The following is a 27,949-nucleotide window of genomic DNA, read 5'->3' on the forward strand; positions in this document are numbered from 1 at the left end:
TTCAGAACCAATTATTTGTTTATCCAAATTTTGATATTATTTTCTTTAACAAAAATTAAAAGAGTCGTTATTTATTACCGCGCAAAATTACTGACGCCATCTTTTTTCCCGCCATAGCATGAAGCGCGCAAGCTCCCTGTCCGCGCTCAGTAACTCGAGCCCGGCGAGCCCGCGGCACTCACAGCAGCGGTAGCTGACAGCAGCCGACAGAACTAAGACCATCATCAGATACACCACTATCACCTTCATCAGGCTACTGGCATTGCAGTCATGACCTTTGCCTGGATGAAACAACCGCGAAAAAAAACGGTGCGAGTTCCATGCTCTATGGTTTAAAAACAACTGTACGTAGATGTTGATGTTGCAATATAAAAAAAATACATGATTATTAATATCAACTATTTAAGTACAAAGGGCTGAAAAGCATAGGAAGTGGTAAATTTAATATCAGATTGATTACAAGAAATTTTAAACACATAGGATTAATAATATTATTCTTCACGCATTCGAATTTTCTTGCTTGAATTGAGTTCATTGAGAAAATTGACTACGTAAGTGCATTGCTGAAAGCACAAGTACTTTATTTCTCCAGTTATTTTGCACCGTGAGAAACTGATTCGTATGTAAACACAGCCATTTTTAATTTGATACTCTAAAATACAATTTAAAATATTACCTGCTCCAGCTTGTCAAAGAGTTTATGTAACAGCCAAAATTATATCGACATTCTGTTCTTAATTACTAAAATGTAATGTAGATGGAAATATATCTCATGTCTAAATATCTACCAAAAAGAAAAGCTCTTGTAATCAATAAAAACATTGGCTTATTAGGCAGAATGTTGACGAAAACATGTAGTTAATAAGTAAAAAAAAATAAAGCACACTTGATATTTCTGATAAATTGTCAATAATTGTTTTGAATTCTAAAATACTACGTGCTAAATATAAACATTAGTATTTTGGCTCGTGCAATATTGCGATCACTAGAGGCTTTATTCTAGATCCTGTAAATTAGTTAATAAGTATAATTTTTATATAAAGCAAGAAAATGGCGGGAAGTAACGTATGTAAGGATGGAAAATGGCGTAAAAATACGAACGTGGGTATTAACTAGGATATAAGATTTTTTATTTCAAGCAAGGTGTCTAACTAGGCTTTACTTTTCTATAAGTAATTAAAGCTTTTATTGTCTCTGCATTTAAATAATGAAAACATGTCTACATACTTAATATAAACGGTTTTGTTTAAAGTTGCTGTTGGATTTTTAAGCATTCCAAAAAGATACAAGTTTTTATAGTGCTCTCTAAATAAATACTATAATATAATAAACCAATTACAATTTAGGTGCTTTTGGTGCAATCTTACATGAATTAAACTGTATTTTTAAGTCTTTTTTTTTCTATCCGACAGTAACTTGATAAGTAACTTTATTTTTCTTAATGGCTTTGAATCAGTGTAACGTATATCGTATGTGATAAACTTGTGTCAGCAAGTATGGCTTATGTAACTTATTGACTATTTTTATTGATATCAGACGTGTCTTGGCGTGACGATTGATTTTAAATAAAAATCATGTTGACAAGTAATTTTGCTGTTTCATTCAAAGATGCCTTTACATAGAGATCTTAATCATACCTACTACTATGACCCAATTATACACACATACAGCAAGTAGGTACATAGACCAGCAACAATAAAAGGAATTATGTCCGAAATAAGACAACACAGATATAATGGAGTGCCGACTATAAATAAGGAGTGTTATGTGTTTAATACCGTCTGTTTAGCTCATCAGATCCGCACCCGACATATTCGGATGTAGGGCTGAGCGCACTGCCTGGACCGACTTCCAAAAAAGGAGTATTTATTTAGTCAATAAGCAAAGTTATAGGGATAGGATTTGTACATTTTATGTTCTGTCAGTAAGCTCGCTTATCCCTATCTTTCATCAAATCAAGCAAAGCTAGGAAGGATAACCATCCTTCCTCTATGAATCGCTCGTGTCCGGTAACTGCAGTGAGGGTTGATGAAATAGTAACAGCTTTCTTGGTCACTGAAGACCAATACTACCTAGGTAGGTACCTATCTGTCATCTAATTTATGGAGATACGAAACTAAATAGGTAGGTACTTACACAACAAAAAAACATTAGTGGCGACCCTTACCATTCGTAAACAGGACATGAAAAGAAATAGTTGTATATCATTTTATTATTAGGTACATACGTTAGATCGTGTCGCATGTTATTTGGTCACCTCCAAGTCTGACCAAATCTGACACACAAAGTCATCTAGGTACTGCATATGAATAACAAATTAGCACAATGCTTCTTGCTCATAACGGCTACTTAGTAGGTAATTCACTAGCTTCGTGCAAGAACCGAGGTGTCTACTTTTCTGAAAAACCTGCTTCACCAAATACATATAGGTAGAAGTAAATTAAAACCGAAGGAAAATATCCTTTCGGTCTCGGAATAAGAAAAAATAGCAAAGAGATCAACCGATCAACGCTTCCCAATAACTTATCATTCCGTATTATTTCAACAAAGGCCAATGACTCAGATATTACAATCAATGAAGAGATAAAAAACTACCGTAAAACCAGTAATTAGTAGCTCATCGAGACCGTATGCGCAGCTGCCAAAACATGACGCGAAGGGTGCGTGCGCGCACCGAACAAAAAACAATCGATGATAGCTTTGTTTATCTGAGTGGCGGGTTTGTCACCTCTGACTCTGAACAACTCTTTTTGAGGAAATAAGAGTTTTTAGATAAATATTTTATAGTGTTTATGTAGTTGCATAAAACTTCTACATATTCAACAGCTATTGGTAGCAGTACCTACCTAGTGGCTGAAATAACTTCGAATGTGATGGCTAACTCCAGAAATTCCTTTAAGAAAGATTGGTACAGCGACAACATGCGAATGGCAGATAAGTTGGTATAAGGCACTGGGCTATAAGTAAGTACCTAACTTTCTAGGACATACAGATAAACTGTTCACATATGGAACGGGAATGCAAGCCAGCCATATAACCAGGCGCAGTGCCCGACTGTCGGCGCAGCTTCCTACGGATTTGTGACCGACCCATTGCAGCTATATCTCATCCGCTTCATCGATCTACTTATTGCAGCGGCGCGGCGTAGATAGGTACTAACTTAAGCAAATAAGCATGCTTTGTAGGTATGGCAGGTAAGTAATCACTCGTTCATTTATTAGGTGCCTAATCAGAAGTAGGTTTACTGAAATAGTCACACAAACGTCAGTTGTATCAACTCGTCTAAAGTAGGGCAAGACAAGGTGGAACCCGATAATCAACGCGGTTGAAAAAGCTGTTGAAACCAATAATCCAAATCTCGTGTGTTCATTCCTCCATTTCCACCTTTGCTACCCAAATTATGAGCACAGTTACCCAACTTATTACAGTGAAATGTAGGATAGAGAGTAGGATTATTAGAAGTTTTAAACACTAGGAAGCCATAAGACACACTAATGATCTCCACGAATCCTCAGAGTACTCTTTCTCAAAAATATTTTCACAAAAATATTTTTAGAACTTAAAAATCAAAATAAATAGCTATAAAGCTATCAACATAGGAACCGATAGTGGATGTCTTGTCACCGTGAGAAACTGAGGACAGCGCGGTCCCTAGGGGTCGCTACTGCCCCTTGCTCACTGTCGGTCGCACCTAAATCACATCATTAAACTAATCGCTTTCTAAATAGGAAGTCTTTTATGAATTTGGTGTTCGTTAACTAGTAATGGAGATGTATTATTTGTATTGTAATTTACCACGTGGACTCATGAAGGAAGAACCATATTGGTCCAATCCAATGGATCTATGAAAGTATGAAATGGGGCAAAATATGGCAAGGCGCTCTGAAAATAAATATTGTAAAAATAAGGGTAGGTAAAAACAAAAATCTTGTGTGTGTGTGTGGTCCTGTTTTGTGTCAATCCAATACGGGCGTTAAAGTACTGAAGCTGAAAAACGTAACTAAGTATAAACTTATGTATTTCCTTATATACTTACTTTATTATGTACTCCGCTCATAAGGGATGTATATGTACATCATTATGTACCTACTCCCTTATGTACTCCCCTTATATACTCTCCTTATATGCTACCCTTACAGTAAAGTACAGTGCTTTCCTTATTTACTTCCTTATATACTTTATTATGTACTTCCTTTTGTAATCCCTTTATGTACTCCGCTTATGTGCTGCCTTTATGTATTCCCGTTATTCCCTTTATGTACTCCTCTTATTTACTCCCCTTATGTACTTCCATATATGCTCCCTTATCTACACCCCCTTATGTATTCCCGTTATGTACTTCCATATGTAATCCCCTTCATATACACCAGCAAGGCGACGGCGATCTCATACCGGCGCAGGCGCGTCAGGTAGTTAGCTCGCGTGAACTCCGCCTCCAAGCTTTTGATCTGCGCTTTCGTAAATTTATACTGTTCTCTCCTTGCGATTGCCGCCGGGGGAACGAGTGTCTAGAACAACGATGTTATATTTATTTACAAAATATTTCGAGGCCTTATGAAATGGTAAAAGTCCCTGCAGCCACTGAAAGCATATAGGTACTAATATTATTCTGTAAAGAGGCGTGATAATAGTCCTGTGATTTGTCATTGTGTCCATAGTTAATAAAACATGAAATTAAGCAAAATAAACGGCTAATCATAAAAAAACAATGACAGTGTTGAGATGACAAACTCACATAGCGCTGTGCTGTCCAATCTGTAACCCCGCCCTGAGGCTAAGCCCCGCCCATCATCCCGTGCGTGCGCGCATCTCAGCTGAATGTTCAGGAATCAGTCGCTGAAACACGGGCTTGGGTAGACGTGTTACCTTGTAACTTAGAAATTATGTAGTGATGTTTGATAAAAGTTAGACTGAGGAAAAAACTGTGTTGAAAAACGTTTCCCAAGAAAAGCCATTTTTTTGTTTTCGGTTTCAAAAGTGAAAGTTAAAGACCAATATTTTTGAATACCGCCAACAAACAACCAAAATTAGTATAAATATTTATCAAAGTTAATTATTAAAATAACAATCAACCATCACAAAAAAAATGGACTACCTAAAAGCCAACTTTCCTGCGCAAACAGAAGACGGAATAAAGTACCAAGAAAACGTGGAACAGTCACATTTCCAACCTCTTATAGAACAGGAGGGTTCTCAAGAGTTCTTCCACCCAGGGTACCTGCCCTTCTTCTATGACTACAGGGCTGTGGACCGAGGGTTGTGTGACGTGAGAGAAGCTTGTGACTGGGAGTGGGGCGAGTGGGAGAACCATGTGGTGGTGAAGGAGGAAGGTGAGGAGGCGCGAGGGTTTGGGGATGAAGGTCAGTGATTTTTTGTTTATGTATTTCTTAATATAATGATGCCTAGCTTTACAGTATGTTTGAAGGTAAGTAGGTACAGTTATAGGCGAAAAGAAAATTAAAGAGACTTAACTACATTGAAACCTATTTAAGTAAAGTACCAAAGTACTTAATGTTAAATTCAATTTTAGTTCTAGGTACACGCGGTTTTAAACAATATGTAGGTATACTTTCAAAATCAATGGTTTTCTTAAAAACTTTGCATGTTACCAAAATGTTTAAGGACCTTTCAAAACGTTGACGCTTCATGTGACCAAAAGGCTGGCTACTACTGCTTTGGACAAAGGATAAGCATTGCAATGCAACGTGGCAACGCTGTAAGCTTTTTGTAAAATTTGTAGCAATCTATGCATTTCCTCACTTAGAAGAATTTTATCTAATCTAGGTTTTTAATCTAAGTCTTTTACCTACTACACATAATGTCGAAGGTGATAGTTAAGATTCGGTGCATGGTAGGTAGAACGAACTTACCGTGTAGGTACCTAAATTTTCAGTTTTCATGATGACAAAGAAAGAACTACCTAGTTACAATACCTTGTCTAGGTATACCTAGTTACTATGCTATGTCCATGTCATAAATCACACCCCACAGCTAATAAAATGCCAATAAACACTGCACCTTCCTGCCACCTCAGGTTTACGAGTGGAAATGCGCGCGCGCAGGATTCGCGACACAAACACGGCTATAAAGCGATCATAAACAATAGACAGGCGGCGCCGGCGCCGGAACATCTGCTTGTAGTTACTGCAACGGATGCTGATATTGACTACTTATTAATTGCAAGTTTTTATTATTGAAAAGAGAAGAGAATTTTCCTGTTTTGTTAGTTTGTTGAAATTTCCATTAGCTAAGTCAGTCTAGGTTCTGGACTTGAACGTTTTACTTATTAAACCATTTGTGTAAACTAGGAAGCATGTTGTTATAGCAAAAGAAGATAATTAATGCCAACATGCATACGGTTTATTTTAACTAGGTAAATAATACCGTCAAGCTGATATCCAATTCAGTGGGTCGGCTAGAAGCTAGCCTGCGTTGTCGTAAATGCAACACTTTAGCGTTACCAACAATTATTGCATTACTACTTATTATGTACTTAATAGGTACTTCAATCCACAGCTCACTCGATACGGAGAAGAACCTAAGTATCTCTTCAGTCAAAGTCTTGCACTGCACATGCTTTCAGTAAATGGAGGGCCATTTACCTTTCCGTAAGGCTACTGAAAATGTTGTAAATACATATCATATTGTTGTTATAGATACCCGTTCTCCCGGCGGCAGTCGCAAGGAGAGGACAGCGTTCACGAAGGCGCAGATCAAAAGCTTGGAGGCGGAGTTCACGCGAGCTAACTACCTGACGCGCCTGCGCCGGTATGAGATCGCCGTCGCCTTGCATCTTACTGAACGACAGGTAATTGGGGTGTAAGCCTTATACCACAAGCATGTAGGTACCTAGAGATTCTATTAGGTTCCTACCTACACTCAGGCCTAATTAGGACCCGTAGTTTAGCTTCAAGAAAAGACAGCGCTAATATATTATTATGCACATTGAGACCTGTTTATTATAACTTTTGCCTTCACCTATTCAATTCAGCATTACTTGGATGTATTATACGGCACTTAGCACAATTTCCTCGCATTCTGTCGCTCACTAAGAGCTTACAATCCAAAGTACCTACTAAACGCTGGGTTTTGCTACGCGAAACACACTTAATCCAACAACAACGTGGAAAATGTGCTGGTTGGAAAGCGCCATGCTATTCTGCTTGATGTGAAATGGTACTACTATAGAAACTCATTGTTACAGGTGAAGGTATGGTTCCAGAACAGAAGAATGAAATGGAAGAGGACAAAAGGCGCGTCCAAGCATTCCAAGAAAAAGGATACCACTAATTTGAACTAATATGTCAAGTTATATTCTAAAATAGCTTTTTCCGCGGTTTCACCCGCTCCTCGTGAAAACTTCCCTTAAAATTTAGCTTATTTCACCCGGGCATAGTGTAACCTAGTGAAGTGCATCACTTACTTGTACGTTAGCTTTTAGGTAATAAATATGTGATAGTTAAGAACATAAGGAAAACACAAAATTTCAGGAGATAAGATATGTTTATTAGACAATTCATACCTCCGACACGAGGCGAGCGCGTGCCGAACAAATAATAACTAAACATAATAATAATATTGTGAACTAACGCACTATCTTTGGAAGGAACAAAACATCTGGGCTATGGGCAGCTACAATTTGTTCAAACTTAAGAATGGGTTAAATTATAATGATTAACAACAGCAGGGGAACTTCCAAATCACTAAAATACTAGCTGTATTTATATAATAACATTGATTGCAGCCAGGCGCCGTAGACGACTTCGTGGAAGATAGCTACATACAGTTTCCAACCTCAGTGCTCCGAGCGTTAGGTCTTTTGTATCCAATCGTTGGCAGTATTCATGAAATGTTACAGATATTTACTAAAGCGGATAGGAAAAGCTAAATAATTTACGCTAAATGAAAGATCAAGCTTAAACAAAGATTAAAACTACATAATTGATTCTTAATTAAAACTATAGTATACAATTGAAATTAAAAGTCGAAAGACAACTTGGAAGACTAACAAAAAGTTTATTTTACAGAAATAATCTTACAAAGAGATTCATACAAATCAATTTAATCAAGCAATACTACATAATCACAGTTAAGAAAAATAAATTTCGTTAAAAAAACATTCAGAAACTGTATGTAACTCAAGTGAGCATAAATCGTGACCGACGTCGCCTTAACTCGCGTTAAATTTTCCGTGAACTACGTTTAACATTGGACCTAGCTATATCGTTGGACCAAAATAAAATAGCTAATTTTCAACAATATAGATATATAATTATCATGTTTTAACATACGCCGCTGCGTGTGTCAGTGCGCTGAGGGGTTCTACAGCCTGTAACAATATTGTAATCAAAATAAATAAACGATTTAAAACGACATGCAGCATTTTTACATCGCTCTACGTTTTAAATATATATTCCTGATTTTAATCTTAAACTCTGACCCTAGATAAAGTTAAAAAAATATACTTTAGTGAACTTGTGACGCACTGACAGACGCAGCGGTCACTCACCGTGAGCTTTAAGTTTAATATTATATAAAAAGTCGTCAGAACTTTGTATTTATTGGCTCCCGTGATACATATGTACAATGTGGTTATCATACTTTTATATTTTCTGTCAGGCACAAATTTAATCACCAACTTTGTATTTTTTTAACGTTTTTAGTTAATTTTATATGTTATTGTTATGTAGGGACATTTATAATTAGCTGTAGGTTTAAGCTTTGAATAGGGATTTGATGTGTATAGTGGGATTCACAAAAATATTGTGTGCTTCTAAAACGAATGATGAACATGACGTGAACACCTAATGTAACCAAAATGGTTCTAGAATAAGTGTTTATGAATAAATAATCAATAAATGACAGATTGTACTTTATTGAACTAACTGTAAATGTCCCTCAGACTAAATAATGTAGGTAGTAATTTAAATCAACATTTAAAACGTGTATTTATTCCAAAATTATTGTTTTATTTCTAATTAATCGGGTTTTAGCTCTAAATGAGTTTCTAATGCATCCTTATATATAATTAACAGTTGGAAAAATATGTTCGGAGTGATATTCTTACATGTTACGCTATACATTACTATACATAGATTGTCTAGGTTCATGCGAATGATACGAGGCGATGTGTCGCGTCCCATGCCTACAGCGAGCTAGTACACCTACTCTACTCCACGCCTGCTAGGAATACAGACTAGACACCAATCTAAATGAATTCTTATTGAGCTTATAAACTGTACACAGCAGTTTTATAAGATTGTGTGGTCAGTCTATCTGCATATTCCGCCTCTCTCTTCAAAACGCAACAGAAGGATAAATAAATAAATTATAAATGCATATTCCCACCCGACTAGAGAATTTTGAAAGTTTCTCAGCAAGGAACTATAGTTTTGTATTTCATAGTCAGGTTTTTAGTAACTAAGCGGGCCTCTATTGAACTTAAAATAAATTAGTATTACGAAGTTATTGCTGTTTTAATGGTCACAAACCCTTTCCCATAAATTATTTATGAGATTGATAATGCACCTTGGAACTGTGGAATAACTCTTTTAGTATAACCTACTTAGTACTTGTAAGTATTGAGTCTAAAAAAGTCCCCCAAGGTTGGTAGTACCTGAGTCTTCAACTAACTTTAACTACATAGGTCCGTGAACACATTCAGCACACACCATGAACCTATCACCTACAACCAAGCTTTGCTCAACAGGATCAGCACAAACCATCGCATCATTTGCACAAATGAAAAAAAAAAACATAATTAAAAACCTTTCAGAGTAATATATTTAACACATTCCTTGTCACCATTTTCACAGCACAATGTCCGTCACTACACTAATATATACACAGTATAATTATTAAGGCTTTTCGGGTGCTCTCACTTATTGCAATAGTCTCTGCGCTATATCAGCACGTATATGAGGCGTCGCTATGGACGCTGTCCGTCCCCGCCCGCGCCGGCCGTGTTCCCTGTCGCCGCGCCCGGGGCAGCAGCCACCACATTCTGCGGTATGACCGTCAACGACTTGGGTATCTTCGGCATCATCATATGCGACACCACCGGCGGAGACAGAACCGTTTCACTCATGATAGTGACAGCCGGACCGAGCTGCGGTATCTTGATCGGCGTCGTGGTGACCAGCAGCGAGGGTGACGTCACGATAGGCGACGCGACCGTCTGTGACGTCACCGTGGCCGTCTTCTGGGGTATCGGCGCTATTGTTATATTCTTTAGTCCGACGTTTTTGAGTATGTTGGCAGCGTTGGAGCTGATTTGTGGGACTTCGGGGTCTTTCTTGTCGTCGGGGGTGTTTTGTACGACGGAGCCGCCGTTGCCGAGCAGAGCACACTGTCCGCCGGGCTGTATGTCTGGCAGCACGTTGTCGTCGCTGGGCTTCTTCTTGTCGGTGTCGTGCAGCTGCTGCAGCTTCTCGCGGCGCATGATGCACATCTTGTTGTAGTCGTGCAGCGTGATGTGGTAGCGCTTGCCGGAGGACATCACCTGCACGAGGCTGGGTAGAGTGCGACCGTCCACGGCCACTTGTGTCGGCTCGCGAGCTATGCGGGCTAGGTTCTCCTGAAAACAAATATAGATAGTATTGATTAAAGCATGTAATAAATAATTCTATGTTCAGAAAAATAATGATTTGGTGCATAAATATATTGATTATTTTCTTTTGTGGTTTACTAGGAATTTAGTTTTGTTTCAATACTATTGTAATTGACAACATGTTCATTATTATTCATTAAATAAATTAGCATACGCTACAATTATAATTAAATTACGCTACACGAAAAAACAACAGACTGTACAAATTATATTATTTGAAGACAAAAATACATTCACATATAAAAAAAAAAATCAGCAAACTTACCGGCGTGATAGGCATAAGCGTAGGTCTCCAAGGCTTGCTAGTAGCTTTAGTTTTCTTAGGAGTATCCTCTTTCTTGGAAGCATCCTTCTTCTCCTTAGGAGTAGGGAGGGCGGGAGGGTCGATCTTGGTAGGGATAGCTGTCACTGTGGCTGACATTTGGCCCGACACCGTGGCGGACACTGAGGCCGACACTGTGGCAACGGGTAGCGGCGCCGCTGCGATCTCCGTGGGATCCGACGCCGACACACCTTTCACCAACTGCTGAATATTGTGTAACACATTCTGTATCGCTTTCCGCCCTTGTGCGTTAGGAGTGTTGATCGCGATCAGCTCGGGAGGCAGCGGCTTCGACTTCCCCTTGTCAGACTTCGACTTCGGCTTCGGCAACACGCCAGGAGGCGGCATAAACTTCTTAGTTTCCTTATCACCTTCACTATGGCTAGATTTCAACAAACTCTTGCCGTTTATCGAAGGCTTTTTCCTAAATTCTAACAAGCTTATCGCCGGCTCGTTTCGTCTGGGAGTATCATTGACTACGTTGTCGTAAGCCTTTAGTCTGCTTTGTACAGAGTCACTGTAGTTCATCGCGTGAGGTGACGCGTTATGTGATAGAATCAAGTCTCCACTTCTGAAGTATTTCTCTAGCAGTATTAGATGACGCAGGAATGAAGATTGGTTGCCGTACGGTCTCTGTAACTCGTTCCAAAGCTTCTTAGTTTCCACGTCATACTGTATCATTGTATTACACTTCTCCCAACCTTCCGGCGTCACGCCTTTAACATTATTGAATTCTATATTACACTGTAAGTTCATTTCTTCTTCGCCCGGGAACAGCTCTCTAACAGATATTGAAGGGTTAGTTTCTAATCTTTTGACGGGATTTGAGTATTTCACTGTATCTGACACTTTCTTATGATCTTTGTTCTTGGATAGCTCGCTCAAGTTTTTCTTAACTTGTGTGAAGCTTTCAGACATTTGCCATTTATTTTTCAGCGTGTTTATATCCGCGGGGCGTTTGTTAGGTATCGACTCTATCGTACATTCCTCATTTAATGAGATATTCTTCAGTATAGGAATACCTTCCTTTATTCTCTCTTCTTCATTATCACTCTTAGCTTTATCCTTATGTGTTAGAATCTGTCCCAACTTGTGTATCCTCTTAGAATTTTTCTCTACAATCCTGTGTTGGTTGGCAGGTTTCTGAACACCGGCTAAATTATGCACTTTCAATATATTCTTCTGTTTATTTGTGAGATTAGGTTTCTGTAGGAACTGGGCGGGGTTGTTTTGCTTCTGTAACAAGTACTGCAGTTCTGTCTGTTTGTCTAGAGGGAGTAATGGGCCTTCTACATCTTGCATATCAGGTTCTGATGCATCACTTTGGTGGTTACTATCAGTGGGCTTTGCAGCATTGGGTACTAGGATCTTATTTGAGGAGATGAGGCTCTCTATGTCTTCCTCTAGAGGTTGTTCCCTGCTGTCACTATCTTCTCTTATCTTGTCCTTCTCTGGGGTGCTCTCGCTGGTTCTCTCAGACTCACTGTCGAGTTTACTGTCAGGTTCGGTAGACTTCCTCTGCTTAGATTTGGGTCTTTGTTTCTTCTTGAGCTTGCTGTCGTCGTTAGTTGTATCTTCTGTGTCATTGTTCTCTGATGGCTGGTTCTGTGGTACTTCGACATTGTAGATTTGTAGTAGTCTGAAATAGACGATTTTCTTGGTTAAATTGGCGCATGGATAATAAAAGATATGAGTGCTTGGTGAATTAAATATGTAAATATTGTAGTGTTTTTCGACTTATGGGGAACTTAGCAAACATCACTTAATGTTAAAGTTCTTTATATAATAACTTGAAAGTAATTCTGTTGCAGAAAACGAAAGTGTGACAGGGCTAGAATGATGTTCAAGTAGCCCATACAATTGAGTAACATATTCACTTACGATTTTCAAACAGTTCGGTTTATATTATCAGAGAACTTGGGCCTAAGTAAAAGTGCAAACATTTCAGTATTTAGAATAAAACATACTTGTTCCTATAGGCGGTGGCGTAGTTGTCCTTGTGTCCGGGTCGCTGCAGCAGCGTGCAGTAGTAGCGGCACGCCTTGCACAGCACCGGCCGCTCCGTGAACTGCACCGGCACTAGGGCTGCCTTGAGGTACGGGTTCAGTTCCGTGTAGCCCTGGGGGATAATCATACAATCATAATTCTTTATTCGTCTTCCCAAGGAGTATGGGTTGCAAGGGGAAATAGGCTGTAGAGGTCAGACAGGCAGTCGCTCCACGTACAACACTGGTACTCAGCTGCATAGTTAGGAAAAGGTTAGGCAGATGATGGTTTATCGGTAAACAAAGGTGACAATAGTGTAATGCAAGATTTTAAAAATTAGGTAGTGTTTCATGTTTTATCAATTGACATACAAATGAAATGGGATGTGGCACATTATTGTCTGTTCTAATATTATAAAGTAAATACTTATTTGAATATGCTAATGTTTGGTTAGGTCCACCACCAACCATTGGGGGTTGGCCAATTTGAAAAAAAAAACACTATTGGGAAGCTACACTATCACCGAGTAACATAGATTATACATATATTTTGTCCAGGTAGACAAGTTCCCTTGGGATGCGGGTCAAACCGCGGGAGCTCTTCTATTATAAAGTTCAAGAGTTTGTTTTGGGAGATAGAATTTTGACATCAAACCCATACAGGTTACATCTCTAGTAAGTAAACTATCAGATGGACAGAATACTGGGCACGGCGGATAGTGGTTGTGGTACTCACGTGGTGTATAAAGTACACGTTATGATGCTTGGTGATGCGGCGGCGGCACAGCGCACACGCCAGCAGCGGCGCCAGCGCGCGGTAGTGCTCCGCGCACAGCGGGAGTGTGTGTAAGCCTGGGTAGTCGCACTTCAGCTTCAGCTGGGGACAGAACAATAATATTATTTAAAAAAATAAACACTTAAAAGCTGCTAAAGCTTCTGCCTTTTAACTTAGCTAGTAAGTACTAGTAGACATCTGACAATTAACAATCAAGTTTGCACATAGAACCTGGATATTACATGGCTATTTGAGTACGAAAATCTCCCTTTACTCAGCCAGTTAGGACTATTAGGAATCCATATTAAACTAAGTTACATCATCTCTCATTGCTGAGTTGCTAGCAACAATACATGCTGCAGAGTTGATAATGCGTACCCAACGCAACATTCGCGTTGGTCAACAAAAATATTGTACAGCTGCTGTAAAAATGTTTACCAGGCTTCATAATCAACAAATTCCCACCATCTATCATACATATCTATACTTATCATCACTCACCAGCTTATTAACACTGGTCCTCATCTTGATAAGCCACTTGCGTCGTATGGAGTGGTCGGCGGCGGCACTGCAGCCCTCCGTGTGACACACCGCCGCCCGCCCCGTGCCCACTGCGGCGGGAGGCGTCTCCTCCTCGCTGTCCTCTTCTAGTGGGGGGCTTATTGCCTTCTCCGTTTGAGTACTAAGGGAGTAAGGGGAATTGTTAAAAGGTAAGGCGAAAATTGTGGATGAAGAGATGATTGAAAGTGTGTGATATTTTGGTATAGTAAGGGTATCGAAAAGAGGAGCAGAAAGCTACAATTTTAAATAAGGTATCGAATTTCTACGTTAGACATAAAATTGAATGAAGTATGTGAATGGAAGACTATTAAATAGATTAATTTTGAAGTCATCAAGGATGTCCTTTGCAGGAGTTACTAATTAGAGAATTAGTTAAAGAATTTTATGGCTACAACACTTCTTTAAGCCTGAAAGCCCAGTTTCACTGGTTATTAAAACGTCAGTTAGTTTTCTGACAGTTAATGCCATCTACTAGATAAATAATGCTTATAATTTCTGCCAAATATCACTATCCTACTGAAACCAAAAGTTATAGTTTATCTGTTAGATACTTTCCTGATAGTTTATTAGTAACCAGTGAAACTGGACATAACTGTAGCGAGTTCCCACTTCTGTTTCCGCAATCAAGGTTAGTTCTATGGTCCAGGTCAGTGCATATTACTCACTTGTGCAACGACGTGATGGGCGGGTCCATGGTCTGCTTGCCGAGCGGTCGCTTGCGGTACGACGGACAGTTCGCGCGTCGGTCCACGTGTCGGTAGCACGCGTCGCATAGACAGCTGTCTATCGTCAACTTCTCCTCATCTGGGTAAACATAGGAGGATTTAGACAGGAGAACTTATTATTATATACTTATATATTGCCCTGCTCAAAGGGGTCCATAATGTACCAAAATGACCCATGTGACATCTTTATGAAACTTATGTGCTTAAGTGCAATAAAATATTGAAGTTTGTATTGTATTGAGTATTGAAGTTTGCTCTGGGTTGAGGTCAGATAGGCACTGGTATTCAGCTACATCCGATTGGATTGGTAGAAGACCCCAATTGGAAAAGCCTAGGCAGATGATAATGACGATGAATCTATTATACTTTTAACTTATTGGTAAGTTACACATTTTGATAGAGATTGGTAGGACATAAAATTCGAAAAAAATAAGTTTTAATCATCAGCCTAGCCTTTTAGCAACTACATATGTTAGGGATGGCTACCAGTTTAAGCAGATGCAGCTGAGTACCAGAGTCTACAAGGAGGTTATCTAACAGCAAACAACTTCTTACAAATAAAAAGCAAAAACTCACTGTCTAAAACCTTCTTCTGTCTTTCGGAGCTCTTAATCTGGGCAATATGGCAGGGTGTGTCAAACAGCCCGAACTTCCCGCCACAGTAGAAGCACTGGTCCATACATAGCCGGCCGGGGTGTATGCTGAAAGACGATGCCTTCTCCGGGATGACCAGATTCAACGTCTCCTTGGGCTCCACGGGCTCGGGCGCCGCTTCTGGGTCTGTGGAGAAGCCTGGGTCATGGAACTTCTTTGGAGAAGATTGGGTTATGGCACTTCTTTGGAGAAGAAGGTTGAATAGTGAGTGGTTGTCATTTGTGCAGTGTTGATGTAGTTTTATAAAATCTGTGCGTGTTGTTTTGAACAATCGATTTTTCTTATTTAGCTTAAGGTTTGGCAGACAAGTTTAATTTCTTATAGGATATGTATTTTGTAAGAATTTTTAAGTTTCTGTATTTTTAGATTTTAAACAGCTAGGTATGTTTTAGATTTGAGACAATGGACTATTTATACAAAAATATTCTTTGGGTAGACCTAGGAAAAATATTTGACAATTGACATACATTTTTAAGGCAAAATTCATACTTAATTAAACCTTAACATCATACAATTTTTAAAGGTATGATCGACATGCGTACTATTTCATGCGATTAAATTTTGTTAAGATCAATTAGTTCACTGTTAGCTTTGTTAATTTAGAACTATATGATTCCCCTTTAATTAAATATTTTAATTTGATTGATGAACTTGTCATAGAAAAAAAGTAAAAGTGTAATTGCTAGGCTAAGAGGTACTATGTGAATTATGTAAGCATATGTTTGCTCAATAAGTAAGTCTGTTTCTAAATAAACTATTATTTTATAGTTTTCATGAGGTACAATTTCAAAGAATCTTAAAAGCTAGAAAACTCAGGACTGTTATTAAGTTTTCAATGCTTTGTAGGGGGGAAACTCAAAAGAATAACTAAAAACTAACGGTATTCTGGGCTGAAAGAAGTCTAGTCATTTTCACCTGCATCCCGTGGGAACTATTCCGCGCACACGGATAAAATGTAGCCTTTCATCGATATTACAGGCTTACGAACATTGAAATCATCTTTCAAATCGGGCTTTATACTATTAGCTATAGATATCGTAGGTAGTAGAGTATCCCAGTACCCACAGCTAATAATATGACCCCTATAAGCGGATATGCATCGTGCGTGGCAATTGAGCCGACGCGAAGGAAATTCGCGAGGACGATGCAAGGAAAACTTTGTCTGAACTAAACTATCTTCGAAATAAACTTTAATTTTAATGTTTTGAAGGATATTTGGAAAAGTTTCAACTATTTTTGGGAAGTTTAAAAATGGTAAGTAATTTGTTTTGGGTACGGATACATCTAAACCAGTATTATAAACTGTTTCTTTGTACTCTTAAGGCTCCGAAACTACTGAAATAGTCTTTAAATGTTGAGAAAAAGTTCCCCCAGGGCGCGGGTGAAAGCGAGAGAAATAAAGTGTATAATTTAATTACACAATTATTATTATCATGAATATCATATAGATTGAGAAGCTAAAATTATAAACCACTCTTATCTACTTGTAGAAAGCAATTTTTAGTTTTATTTGGTAGTCTAAAATACATGTATACCAGGTTGCATTTTTAATGAAACAATAATTGCCTGGGGGGAAAACCTTACAATATGTTACTTTTATGTAGTTTTGAAAAGATTTGCATATATCTAAATTATTTTGAAACTGTTTTTAGTAAATTCGGGTGAGTAATATTAGAAAAGTCATGCAAGAAGTGTATGAACTTAGTTTTATTATATTTTATTAAACCTGTGTCAGTTATCAAAATTCATAATTATTGTATGCAGCATTATTTGTTCATTATAAACTTTGATTGAAACTGACAAAATTTCGCTAGTGCACACATGATATCAATTAAAAAAAAAACTGTATTTCCTGAATTCAGATTGAATAAATTTCAAACATATTGTACTTTATATAAAAGGAAAAATATAACAACTAAAAATTGACAAGGAAGTAGTGTTTTGCTGTTCTCAATTGTTCGTTGTTGGGTTCACATATTTTTTTCTAAGATTAGTTTTTTACATGTCATATTATTTTCTTCCATTCCACTCAGAATATTGGTCTTTGATTTAGTATTTTGATGTAAATAGTATAGTTAAATTAACTTTATCTAAAATGCTACTGTAAAAATGTTTTTACAACAAATAACTCTGGATTGGGGCAAAGAAATGCCAAAGAGTGGGATGCCCGACTAAAAAGTCTTGCATACGACTAAAAAGTCTTAGTGTGAATATCATGAGTGCACATAACGACAGTGTGTAGTGGGGTGAATGTGTCCACACACCATGGCTGTTAAGACGATTACTGTAATGAGACTTTCTGTGCCCACCGTCAGATGCCGCGCCGGCTGCACCCTGGAGACAACAAAATATATATTAGGATACAATTTAAGTATGTAGTACACATTAAAGAGGATTTATGAAGAGGTTTTAGACTATTAAAAAGAGTATGTATTTAGAAAATTCTGGGTAGCAGGGTACTCAAAAGTTAAGATTAAAAATGACCCTATTACATAGAATTAGATATTTTAGAGATTATTCATAGAATGAATATTGAGATTTATCTAGCAATAAAGCTTATAAGCTTGTAAGCTCTTCATGTATCAATCAGAAGTAAGATGAACACTAATATTATCCAAACTAATATTATAAATGCGAAAGTAACTCTGTCTGTCTGTCTTTCTGTCTGTCTGTCTGTCTTTTCTTCACGCCTAAACTACTGAACCGATTTGTGTGAAATTTGGTACAGACATAGTTTGAAACTTGAGAAAGGACATAGGATAGTTTTTATTACAAAAAAATAAATAAAAATAAAATTATTCCGGACATATAGCGCCATCTATTGGTCAAATCAAAAATCTGCTGGTAGTCACTATTCCACGCGAACGAAGTTGCGGGCAAAAGCTAGTCAGTAATATAAGGGAGAGAAAGAATAAATAAATAATGTCTGGACACATTTTCACACACGGTCGGTTAGCCCCATGGTAAGTTATTAATTAACTTGTGTTATGGGTGCTAACACAACAGATAAACTACATATATACAAATTGATAAATACATATTGTAACACCCAGACCACGGCCAACAAACATGCTCATCACACACATGTTAACCGAACCGGGAAGAAAGAGTAGTGCTTGTTGTTACTATGTAGTTGTAAATAAGTTATTTTTAATTGATACTTATTGTAGGTAATTTACAACCTACAAGTGTTTTAAAACCAAAGTTATTTAAAAATATTACTTCAAATAAATGTGTGGAGGTTTAGTCTACCATTTAATTATGCAGAGAGTAATTGTTTAATATGATAAAATATATAAAAAATATAGTTTCCAATCACTTGTGTAACCGTTGACTCAAGAAAACTTTGGGAGCTTAAAAGCTCATGAAAGTATAGAAGTTAAAAACAGTAATAAATAACTTATTTTACAACGCCCAAATGTTTTCATAACTATGGAATAGAATAGTATTTTTGTTATATTCATACCCAGATACAAAAACTTTATCCCACCCGGTTATAATCAAACTGTAAAAGTTATTAACATTCAAGTTGTTAAAGTTCTAGTTGGAACTTAGGAATAAACATTTAATAATTTAGTTTTCCCTTAACCTTTCAATTGCAAAAAAATAGTTTTTATTTTATAGACATAGAGGATATATTTACAATGGGGCTGCAAAATATATTTATCATAGGAGTGCATATATGAAAGAGAAAAATAATATGTGTGTTCTCACCTCTCGGCGCTCTATGGTGTAGTAGGCGTCATCCTCAGCGGTCGCCTCGCCCACCTCCGGCGTCGGCTTGCCGGACCGGTACTTGCTCTTCTGGAACGTCATCTTCAGCGAGCTGCGGTGCTTCTTCTTGTCCCCGCCCCGGTTCAGCTTGATCACAGTCTTCAGCGTCCCAGTATAATCCCCCTGAGATTTCGCAGCCTTACTCTTATTAGACATCATACCACCGTAGTTAGAACCATATATCCTCTCTTTCTCTTTCAACTTCTCAATCTTCGCCTCTTTGGCCGCCTTGTGTGTCAGCAAGCCGAGCGTCCGTAACACGTTCTCCTTGCGCTTCTGACTCTCTGGCGTCTCGTTCAGCGCATTGCTGGGTCCCGCCTGGCACTCGGTAGAGTTGCGCGCAGATTTAGTCTTAGGACTCTTTGCTGGCTTTATTTCAGGCTCTACAGGCTTTGCTTCTACAACTGTTTCAGTCTTTTCTTCTACTAGCAATTCTGTAGCTTTAGTCTCTTTAGGCTTCTGTTCAGGGTGTTCCACGTCCATCGCCTCGGCTTCAGCTGTGACCGGCACTGCACTCACTGGAGTTTCAGCCTCCGCTATTGGAGTTTCAGTTTTCAGTTCCTCTACCTTAGGTGCACTAGCAATAGTGGCATCAACTTTAGGAACTTCAGAAGCTGAAATATCTTCAATAGACTTTATAGTTTCTATGGGTGGGGGCAGTGCTTCAGTCTCCACTGGGGCAGCTTCAGGCGACTTGACAGCGACTGGCGCGGGCGTGATAGATACCGCAGGAGACACGTTCTGATGCGGCGGCGACTTGATCTTCTCAATGGTCGCCATTTTATCTTCAGGTTCGACAGTGGACTCGGAAGACTTGCGCGACATCGACTCCCTCGATTTCCTCTTGGTGATTATTTGCACGTCATTGTTTATCTTAGAGTCGACGACTCGAGGCGTTATCGAGATCTGACTGGAATCTAATACGACTCCCGCTAGACTCGAGTTGGGTGTGTTGGGGTGGAGCGTCGCGAACTGGTGCAGGTCCATCGGCGTGCTGGCCTGCATCGCCGACTTGTCCACTGACTTCCTTATCTCCGTCAGCGTGACATCCTTGCCCAGTGACTTCTCAAATATACTGATAGCATCAGACTCTCGCGAGTGATTAGAACTTGTAGACTCTTTCCTTGAACTAAAACTATTCCTTTTAATTAGAGTGACTGAGTTAGGCAGGTCGACGTCGGTGGATTTCCTCACTTGATCTCTCTTGACTATTGAAATAGCAGAGTTGTTCTCAAAGCAACTCAATACATTCTCCTTTTCTATAGGTTTTTCAGGCGACCTGACAGACTGTATGTCTTTCAGTGGCTTAATGTCACCAGACTTAGGTATAAGTACCACGTCATTGGTCACCATCATACCTTTGCCGCCATCAGTGGCTTTGGACTCCATTTGTCTTCTCTTATCGAACTCTTCAAACTCTTTTAGTCTGCCCATAAGCTTGTCAATGCTGGCGGTACTACATTTAAATGGAATTTCATGCTTGGCACCGTCAACAGGTTTCTCAGCAGAATCTTCTTCATAATGAAGTCGTATGTTCTCACCATCGTCATTCTTGGACGGCGTGATCTCACAAGAGATAGGAGATATAATATCTTTGTCTTTTACAGGAGTATCAGGCGCGGGGATGTTGTCTCCGTTTAAGGGTTTGGCTAGGCCATAGAATTTAGAAGCAGTCTTAGTCTGCAATTGGTCGGGGGTGGTGTCTGTGGGTAGTGGCGTGCTCGTGTCCGTGACCATCTCGAGGTCGCCGTCGATGTTCTGGTCGAGGTTGTTGATGAGATCGTTGATCTCCTTGGTGAGCGTGTCGATGGTCTCCACCTTGTCGTCGGCGGCGTCGGCGGTGATGGTGCTGGCGATGCAGACAGGCGCGGGGGCGGCGGCGACAGGGGCGGGGGAGGGCGCCGGTCGAGACGCTGCCATCGCTTTCCTCCCTCGACGCGCCTTCCTTATATTCTTAGACATCTCCTTAGAGTTGAATGTCTTAGACATACTAGTCAATATACTACTACGAGCATCAAAAAGCGTATTATCAGTCTTCATTATCATTTTTTCTTCTATTTCATTTGAATTTAAATCATCTAAGTTTATCCTATTACTATTATTGTTATCAGAGTCTAATGAAGTACTTCTGTTTAAGCTCAGTTTCTTATCCTTTGCGTTTATGATACTACTAGGCTCCGGAGGGTCCAGTTTGGTTTCAGCTAATTTGGAGTCAACAACAAGAGAAGGCACTTTTTCAATAGTCGAGATCTGTACATTATTTTCAATATCTATATCTAGGTCAGTCTTAGATTTATCTACTTTTTTGTTGAGCTCCTTGTCTGTGTCGTTGAGCGTCTCACTCATGCTCAAGTCAGACTCAGTGTTGTCTGAGCACTTGGAGATCTCACTGCCCTCACGAGAGCACGAGCGACCTCTCTTCAACTTCTTACAGTCATCAGGAGTTTCTGCACTATCTGAAGTCTTAGAATCTGAATGCAGTCTACGCCTTTTCTTCTGTTCTTTGAGAACAACTTCACTCAATAAGTTATTCTTGACTTTCCTAGGTTTTCCGCTACGAAGATTCTTCCCTTCAAACAGTGAGGGGCTATTGCTTCGTTCAGAGCGCATTGAATATGGGCTGGTGCGGGGTCCCAGCACCAGGGTTGCTGAAGAGTCGCCAAGCATTGTCTTCATCATGGCCATGTCAGAGCTGAGTCTTGGTCTCCTGCCAGCTGTCTTTGGACTACAGGATCTGGAGTTAGGTGTTGTGTCTTCCACTGGCTCCTTCTTGATTTCAGAGGCAGGTATCAATGGGACGGCTTCTTTATCTTGGGTGTCCTCAGTGTTTATTTTAATTGCAGGCTTCCTCCCTCTCTTGGCAGTTTGTTTTATAACATTTTTAACCTTTTCTTTGACAACTAAAGCTTTTTTGCTTCTTAAAGTTTTTCTGATGCCTAAGGGTCGCTTCTTGACCACAGCCTTAGGTTTACCTACAGGTTTCTTAGGTTCTTTGGATGTTTTAGGCTCGTCTGGTGTTGCTTTCTTGTCATCTTCATTGATATCTGAGGCCTTCTTGCGGGCACGGGTCTTGGGTTCTATGACGGTGTCCTCATCGATACTCTTGTCTAGTTCCTCCTTAACTTGTTTAGTTTTCATGTTGGAATGTGTGGTGGGAGATGTCCCCGTTCTTTCGACATCAGGTAGAGGCTGGCTGTCAGCTTTGCTCCTGTTAGTCGATCTGAGTTTGATCGACGAGGTGCCCCGACTCTTGCCTGAATATTTCTGTTTGCTGGCCTCTGAAGACTGGCTCTCACTGTCAGTATCTTGTAGATTGGTGTCAGTCAAGCACTCTTCAGGGCAGGTATCACAACCACTGTCGTCCTTGTTCAAGTAACTAGTAGTTTTCAGCTTCAGAGACTCCTTTATCTTTGTGTTGGGACGACTTTGAGCCATAATACATCTCTATACTGTGCCATCTGGACCTGGAAACCGATAAGCAATCGTTAATTACCCTTACCGCCCTATAATTAGCAACGTGGTATTAAAAATCACTTGTTGAACAACTTCCAAAATAACACCTAACTTAAGTTGGTTAAAACCCTGTTTTATAAATAAATTAGCAGAGGGATCACTAAATGAACGTACTGTGTACTCAATTGTGGTATAATTTGGCACAATTCACATATAAATCGCGTGTACAAGTCGTGGTAAACAAAAGCCAACGCGCGCTAATCAACAAGTTCGCGCAATATTATCACATTTATTTCACTTATTACGACCTTATTTACGATTTATTCGGGAACACTAAACTATTGTCAACATAAATATGAATCAAAATAACTTTTTAAAACTATCATAACATATGAAATCGCGCCGGAAAATTCATGAAAAACTCGATGTTTTGGTGGCGAGGCCGCGGGTGACACCTAACGCCACCTACAGCTGAGCGAGTGCGTATGCGTCTCGCGAACGAAAGCACCAAATCATTTCCCCAGCCGTGGCGCACCTCTGCAATGTCCTCACAAAATACTCACAATTTATCCAATGAAACCTCCAAAAACCACAATAAACAGTTAATTAGATACACAACGCACCATAATATGCGAAAAAGTTCAATATAAACTCGCGATTAAACTTAGAAAACGATTTTTGAAAAGCCCAAATGACTGCAGGCGTCCGCCATAATGTTTCCTTCGAAACGAATAATATAGTTCTTATTGCTCTTGTAGCAATTCTCTATTCGCTATTCAAAATGGCGACCGTGTGGCGATCACAGTGCGCGTTTGCGCGACTTTTTGCTGGAAAAACTGGACAAATCCTGAACAACGCGACTGATTTGGGTGCAAGACTTGGTCCGGGATCACAATCGGTAATTATTTAATTATATTTTCACTCGCGTCGAGTCGTAATGTCGCTTTGACCGCGACATGTGACAGAACTATGGATGTACACCCTTCCACGCAAGTTTCTCGCGGCTCCGTATTTTTTTGACATTAATTTATTTTCAGAATGACTTTGATTAATGATGCGTAAGGCAATGTTTTAATAACTATCTCTTAGTTTTTAATAATGATGGCGTGTTATTTAAATGGCGATTATTGGAAATTAGGGATTAACATGTAATTTAGGTTAAGTAGGATTTATTTCAGGGATGGAGTTTTATTTTATTTTAGCAAACGACTAAATGTTTTTTCTTTTGTTTCAGGCAATATTATCAAGAAAGTACTCGAACTACGCGCATTCGCCTTTCGTGACTAGGATCAAAGAGCAATATGACTATGAAATCGTGAAGAATCCCCCCGAGTGGGAGTACGTTCAGAGACTGATGCCCATGGAGACCATCCCTGCGGTCACACCCAAGGACCACTACCCCTCGGGCTGGATCCCGCCTAAAGAAGAAGCTAAAAATCTCCCATACTTCATAGCTAGAACAAAAAACCATGAAGTACCAATTTATTTAGAAATAACCTATAGGGGAATCCGTAAAATAACAATGGTTAGGCGCATCGAAGGCGACATCTGGCTCCTCAACGATGAAATTAAAAGCTTTTTGAAAGAAAAAAATGGTAGATATGTAGAAACTCGTGTTCACGAAGTCGGTAGATTTATTGAAGCTAAGGGTGACTATGTTAATGATCTACGTGAGTGGGCGCATTCCAAAGGTTTTTAGATAAATATTGTAAACTGATTATATCAAATAAATTGATTTAGATAATTTTGTTTGTTTTTTATCCCTTTTGACACACACACACACACACAAGTAAAATGACATATTTCACAAACACACTATACCTACACACTTTATTATTGCAAATGAGTTTTTTTGCAACAAGTTTTCATAGAAAGGAATTCAAGCACGATTGTTACTTCAATCTGTCAAAAGCATAGAACTTTTGACATATCGAAGTATTAAGTCTCCCATAAGAAAGAGAAACAATTACATTTGCCTAAGAAAGGGTATTTTAAGGTGGAGTAACATTTTACTCGACTAATTTCTGTACAGAAAGCTAGATACCTATATATCGAGCCATAAACCAAGACTAACAATAAAACTTGTTTGGTAATAATAGCATTTTGATAAGTCTTGACATCAGTTAGACAGGGACAGAAATACTGCTTAGCGTAATAACGTAAGTATTGGTGATTTGAAGTCGACTAAAGAGTGTGTCGTCATTATTTTATTTTAATTTTGGGTATAAATCAGTTTTATAATGTACTAATGAAGCTTAATAAGTTTGTGTCAAAATGTAAGATAAACTATCATCACGTAGAATTTTTAAGCAATTTCTTGGTATTTTAGACTTTTTTCAATTTTAACTTGAATTATACCTAAAATAATCATTTATAGTCAAAAACCAGTCAAAATACATGAACCAAAAATTTCGAACAAACTAAATCATATTTAATATAAATAATCGGGCGAAACCTCGTCGAAACTTGTTGGGAAGGGTGTACAGCACGGCATGAAGTTTGATGATGTTGGCCGCCGCTTGGGGCGCTGCGCTCGGCGGAAGGTTTTATCTACGTAGCTATATAACATCCGCCCGACTCCGATGGGCCTCTCCACGATACATATTTTCGATACGAACTCACTCTTTCTTTGTTAAAAACAACTTTTATGTACACAATACGCGTTCAAAAACGCTTTAATTCGCTTTTTGCGACTCAACTACGCTACATGACACGATATAACTTTTAGGTTACTTTTATTGCATTAACTTTGTTCTTAAACGTTAATTCTTCTTTATATTCACGTAATTGGGTTTGTTATCGTTAGAAACTTTATTTAAGTCGACATTTCAAAACATACAAGCTAATCGGGGATCGATATTGAACATTTACGGTTTTATTACGTAAGATGATAGGTACAAAGTATGTTACATAGTTATAATGATTTTCAAGGCCAGGCGCTTTCAGAATGACACGTGTACGAACTAGGCATTACGATTGCACAACGTTCTACAGTGAATGCGACCGAGGGGTGGTATTTAATGACCATTTGCTATTAAATACCGCGGCAAAGTTCATTTTGATTAACCATTCGGCTTTAAAGTCACTTATTTTAATGCAAATAGATTTAATTAGTCAGTTTTATGAGCATTATCGTCCGGTATTTGATGTATTCACGTTTTGTATGAGTAAGAGGAGTGTGCTTGAACGTGTAAGTGTTTTAATTCGGTTTAAAACACGTGAAGTTCCATTGTTTCCTTCGATATGCGCCATTGTTTATTTTACTCAAAACAATTTGCTACCTACCTAGGTGGATTTTTGAATTACGTAGGTAGGTAAATGATTTGTACTGCGATCGAACATAGGTACAGCTACTTACTCAGGTAGTTTTAGGACTTATTTTTAAATTGATTACCTTAAGTACTTAGTAAGTAATTAAGAATTCGCTTGAATTCGATGAATTAAGTAGATATTACGTCACCAGTTCTTTTACGTGATTGGTATTTCTATATTGGTACCTAAGTACCAGTCCACCCTCATTCTTGTCGTGGGTATGAAAAAATCTACCCTCGTCCTTTAATTTTTTAGGTAAGTAGGTAGGTATAAGAATGAAAAAGGTTTACTATACCCTGCAAAGATCAGAGGGCTGGGACTTGAGGACCTTAAACTGGGTTCGCCGATAGGTACCTACCTAGGTAGTTACAATATTTCCATGACCGATGTACCTACTTACAGGAAATTATATAAAAAAAATCAGCAGTTGAAATCAATCACAGTTCTAGTGATATTCGAAACTGTCTCCCTCATATATCGACAGTATCCCCAAATTGAAAAGATTTTAAGACGAAGGCCTATTATTATGATTAAATCACATCTTTATTTCGAGGGAACTATATGTAAATACCCGCCCGCTTCCCCAAAAAGATCCTGCTCACGACTTTCAAAAGGATTGTGTTCTTCAGTTTTTTCAAGCTTAGTTTAATTAAGCCTATTCAGTAGAGACGGTAAAGTCAAAGTGCTTTCATCTGTGGTCATTGGCCATGCCCATAGGTCACAAAGGTATTCATTTTTTACCCTATGGATCATTAGGTCCTGCTAATAAAGCGTACAAATATTATTACGATTTTATTTTACAGGGAAAGTTATATGAAAAGAAATGATATACCTATATTACTATAAATTAACTTAGGTAGGTATACCTGATGGTAGAGAATATTGTCCACGGATTGTCACTCGTAAAGAGGACAATTAAATGGATTTAATATACCTTTACTTAATCGGTTCATTTTGCCATTCTTTTTAAAACGGAATACGTTTTTTAAATAATTCTGGCATTGCATGTGTGAAAAACGATAGGTACTTACTAATAATCACTGGCTGAAAATTACTTGTGAAATTAAAGTACGGAGACGACGTGCGCCGTCAGACAGTCTTCAGTTTTTTTTTGACGTCTGACAAGAAAAAAATATAAGCGTAAAGGGATGCCGCCTTTTGCTTGACTCACGATTACCAAGTGATCACCAACCTTCCCTACCTAGCTAATTGTGCATGTTAATTAAAAACAGCCAATATTTACGTCACGTCCTTACGTGGCTGGCGAAGTCCTTAAAGGTTTTGAAGAGCTTATTCCTCGAGATTAGATAAATAGCCCAACACATTGTAGAATTAATTAGGCCATTTCAGTAGTTATTAACCTAAAATCATGTTAACTTTTTCCTCCTGTTTTCGAGAAGTCCTCCATGCCCCCATAAAAACGTACATTCTCGGAACGTTTATCTCATAAAATGTCGTAGGTAAGAATTCCGGTAATTTAATTTAATAAATAATGGTGCCTAAAATGTGGGTTTGCTAAGCGTACGTACCCTGCGTAAACCTGTAGGTAAAGCATTTTGGACTAAAACCTATTGGTGGGAACTCCAGAAACATGTAATATTTAAACACCATAAAAACAAAAGTAGGTAGGTTGGTACCTATTGGTGTTGTAAGTAAGGTTTGATCACTTTTTGGTTCGATTAAATAAAGAATATTTAAAATAACTAAGTTTGTTGTCAATTAAATTGAAGAGTCGACACTGCGCGTCCGAGTAGGTAACCATGATTATTCACGACCACT

The 27,949-nt window shown here is 38.7% G+C and overlaps 4 protein-coding genes across 15 annotated transcripts in view; 3 read left to right on the forward strand and 1 right to left on the reverse strand.

The window, feature by feature from the left end:
* The window catches only part of LOC110372101 (kinesin light chain), a 59,104-nt gene extending 57,516 nt beyond the window's left edge, over positions 1-1,588 (forward strand). For all 10 annotated transcript variants that reach the window (XM_064038598.1, XM_064038594.1, XM_064038602.1 and 7 more), the window contains one exon: positions 118-1,588. In XM_064038598.1, the coding sequence (XP_063894668.1) occupies positions 118-193 (76 nt within the window). In that variant the 3' untranslated portion in view covers positions 194-1,588. The remainder of the gene's footprint in view (positions 1-117) is intronic.
* Positions 1,589-4,667: 3,079 nt separating this feature from the next.
* On the forward strand, positions 4,668-8,370 carry LOC110372123 (homeobox protein MOX-1). Its single transcript, XM_049844720.2, has 3 exons — positions 4,668-5,360; positions 6,657-6,808; positions 7,205-8,370. Exons 1-3 carry the CDS (start codon positions 5,087-5,089, stop codon positions 7,298-7,300), a joined length of 522 nt encoding a protein of 173 aa, XP_049700677.2. The 5' UTR covers positions 4,668-5,086; the 3' UTR covers positions 7,301-8,370.
* Positions 8,371-9,760: 1,390 nt separating this feature from the next.
* East (enhanced adult sensory threshold) lies at positions 9,761-23,562 on the reverse strand. Of its 3 annotated transcripts, none has more exons than XM_064038629.1 (10): positions 23,422-23,562; positions 19,346-22,869; positions 17,941-17,965; positions 15,554-15,757; positions 14,918-15,056; positions 14,193-14,373; positions 13,653-13,793; positions 12,899-13,050; positions 10,875-12,570; positions 9,761-10,576 (listed from the first exon to the last, which is right to left on the reverse strand). In XM_064038629.1, the coding sequence occupies exons 2-10, from the start codon at positions 22,838-22,840 to the stop codon at positions 9,929-9,931; spliced, it is 6,681 nt and encodes a 2,226-aa protein (XP_063894699.1). In that variant the 5' UTR covers positions 22,841-22,869; positions 23,422-23,562; the 3' UTR covers positions 9,761-9,928. The 3 variants fall into 3 exon arrangements, with proteins under 3 accessions (XP_063894699.1, XP_063894697.1, XP_063894698.1); XM_064038627.1 differs by having other exon boundaries at positions 17,896-17,965; XM_064038628.1 differs by lacking the exon at positions 23,422-23,562 and adding an exon at positions 23,033-23,344 and having other exon boundaries at positions 17,896-17,965.
* LOC126055359 (large ribosomal subunit protein mL49) lies at positions 23,433-24,602 on the forward strand. The gene is made up of 2 exons (XM_049844226.2): positions 23,433-23,756; positions 24,093-24,602. The coding sequence occupies exons 1-2, from the start codon at positions 23,550-23,552 to the stop codon at positions 24,555-24,557; spliced, it is 672 nt and encodes a 223-aa protein (XP_049700183.2). The 5' UTR covers positions 23,433-23,549; the 3' UTR covers positions 24,558-24,602.
* Positions 24,603-27,949: the final 3,347 nt, after the last annotated feature.

The sequence above is a fragment of the Helicoverpa armigera genome, chromosome 16 (genome assembly GCF_030705265.1).
Source record: "Helicoverpa armigera isolate CAAS_96S chromosome 16, ASM3070526v1, whole genome shotgun sequence".
NCBI lineage: Eukaryota > Metazoa > Arthropoda > Insecta > Lepidoptera > Noctuidae > Helicoverpa > Helicoverpa armigera.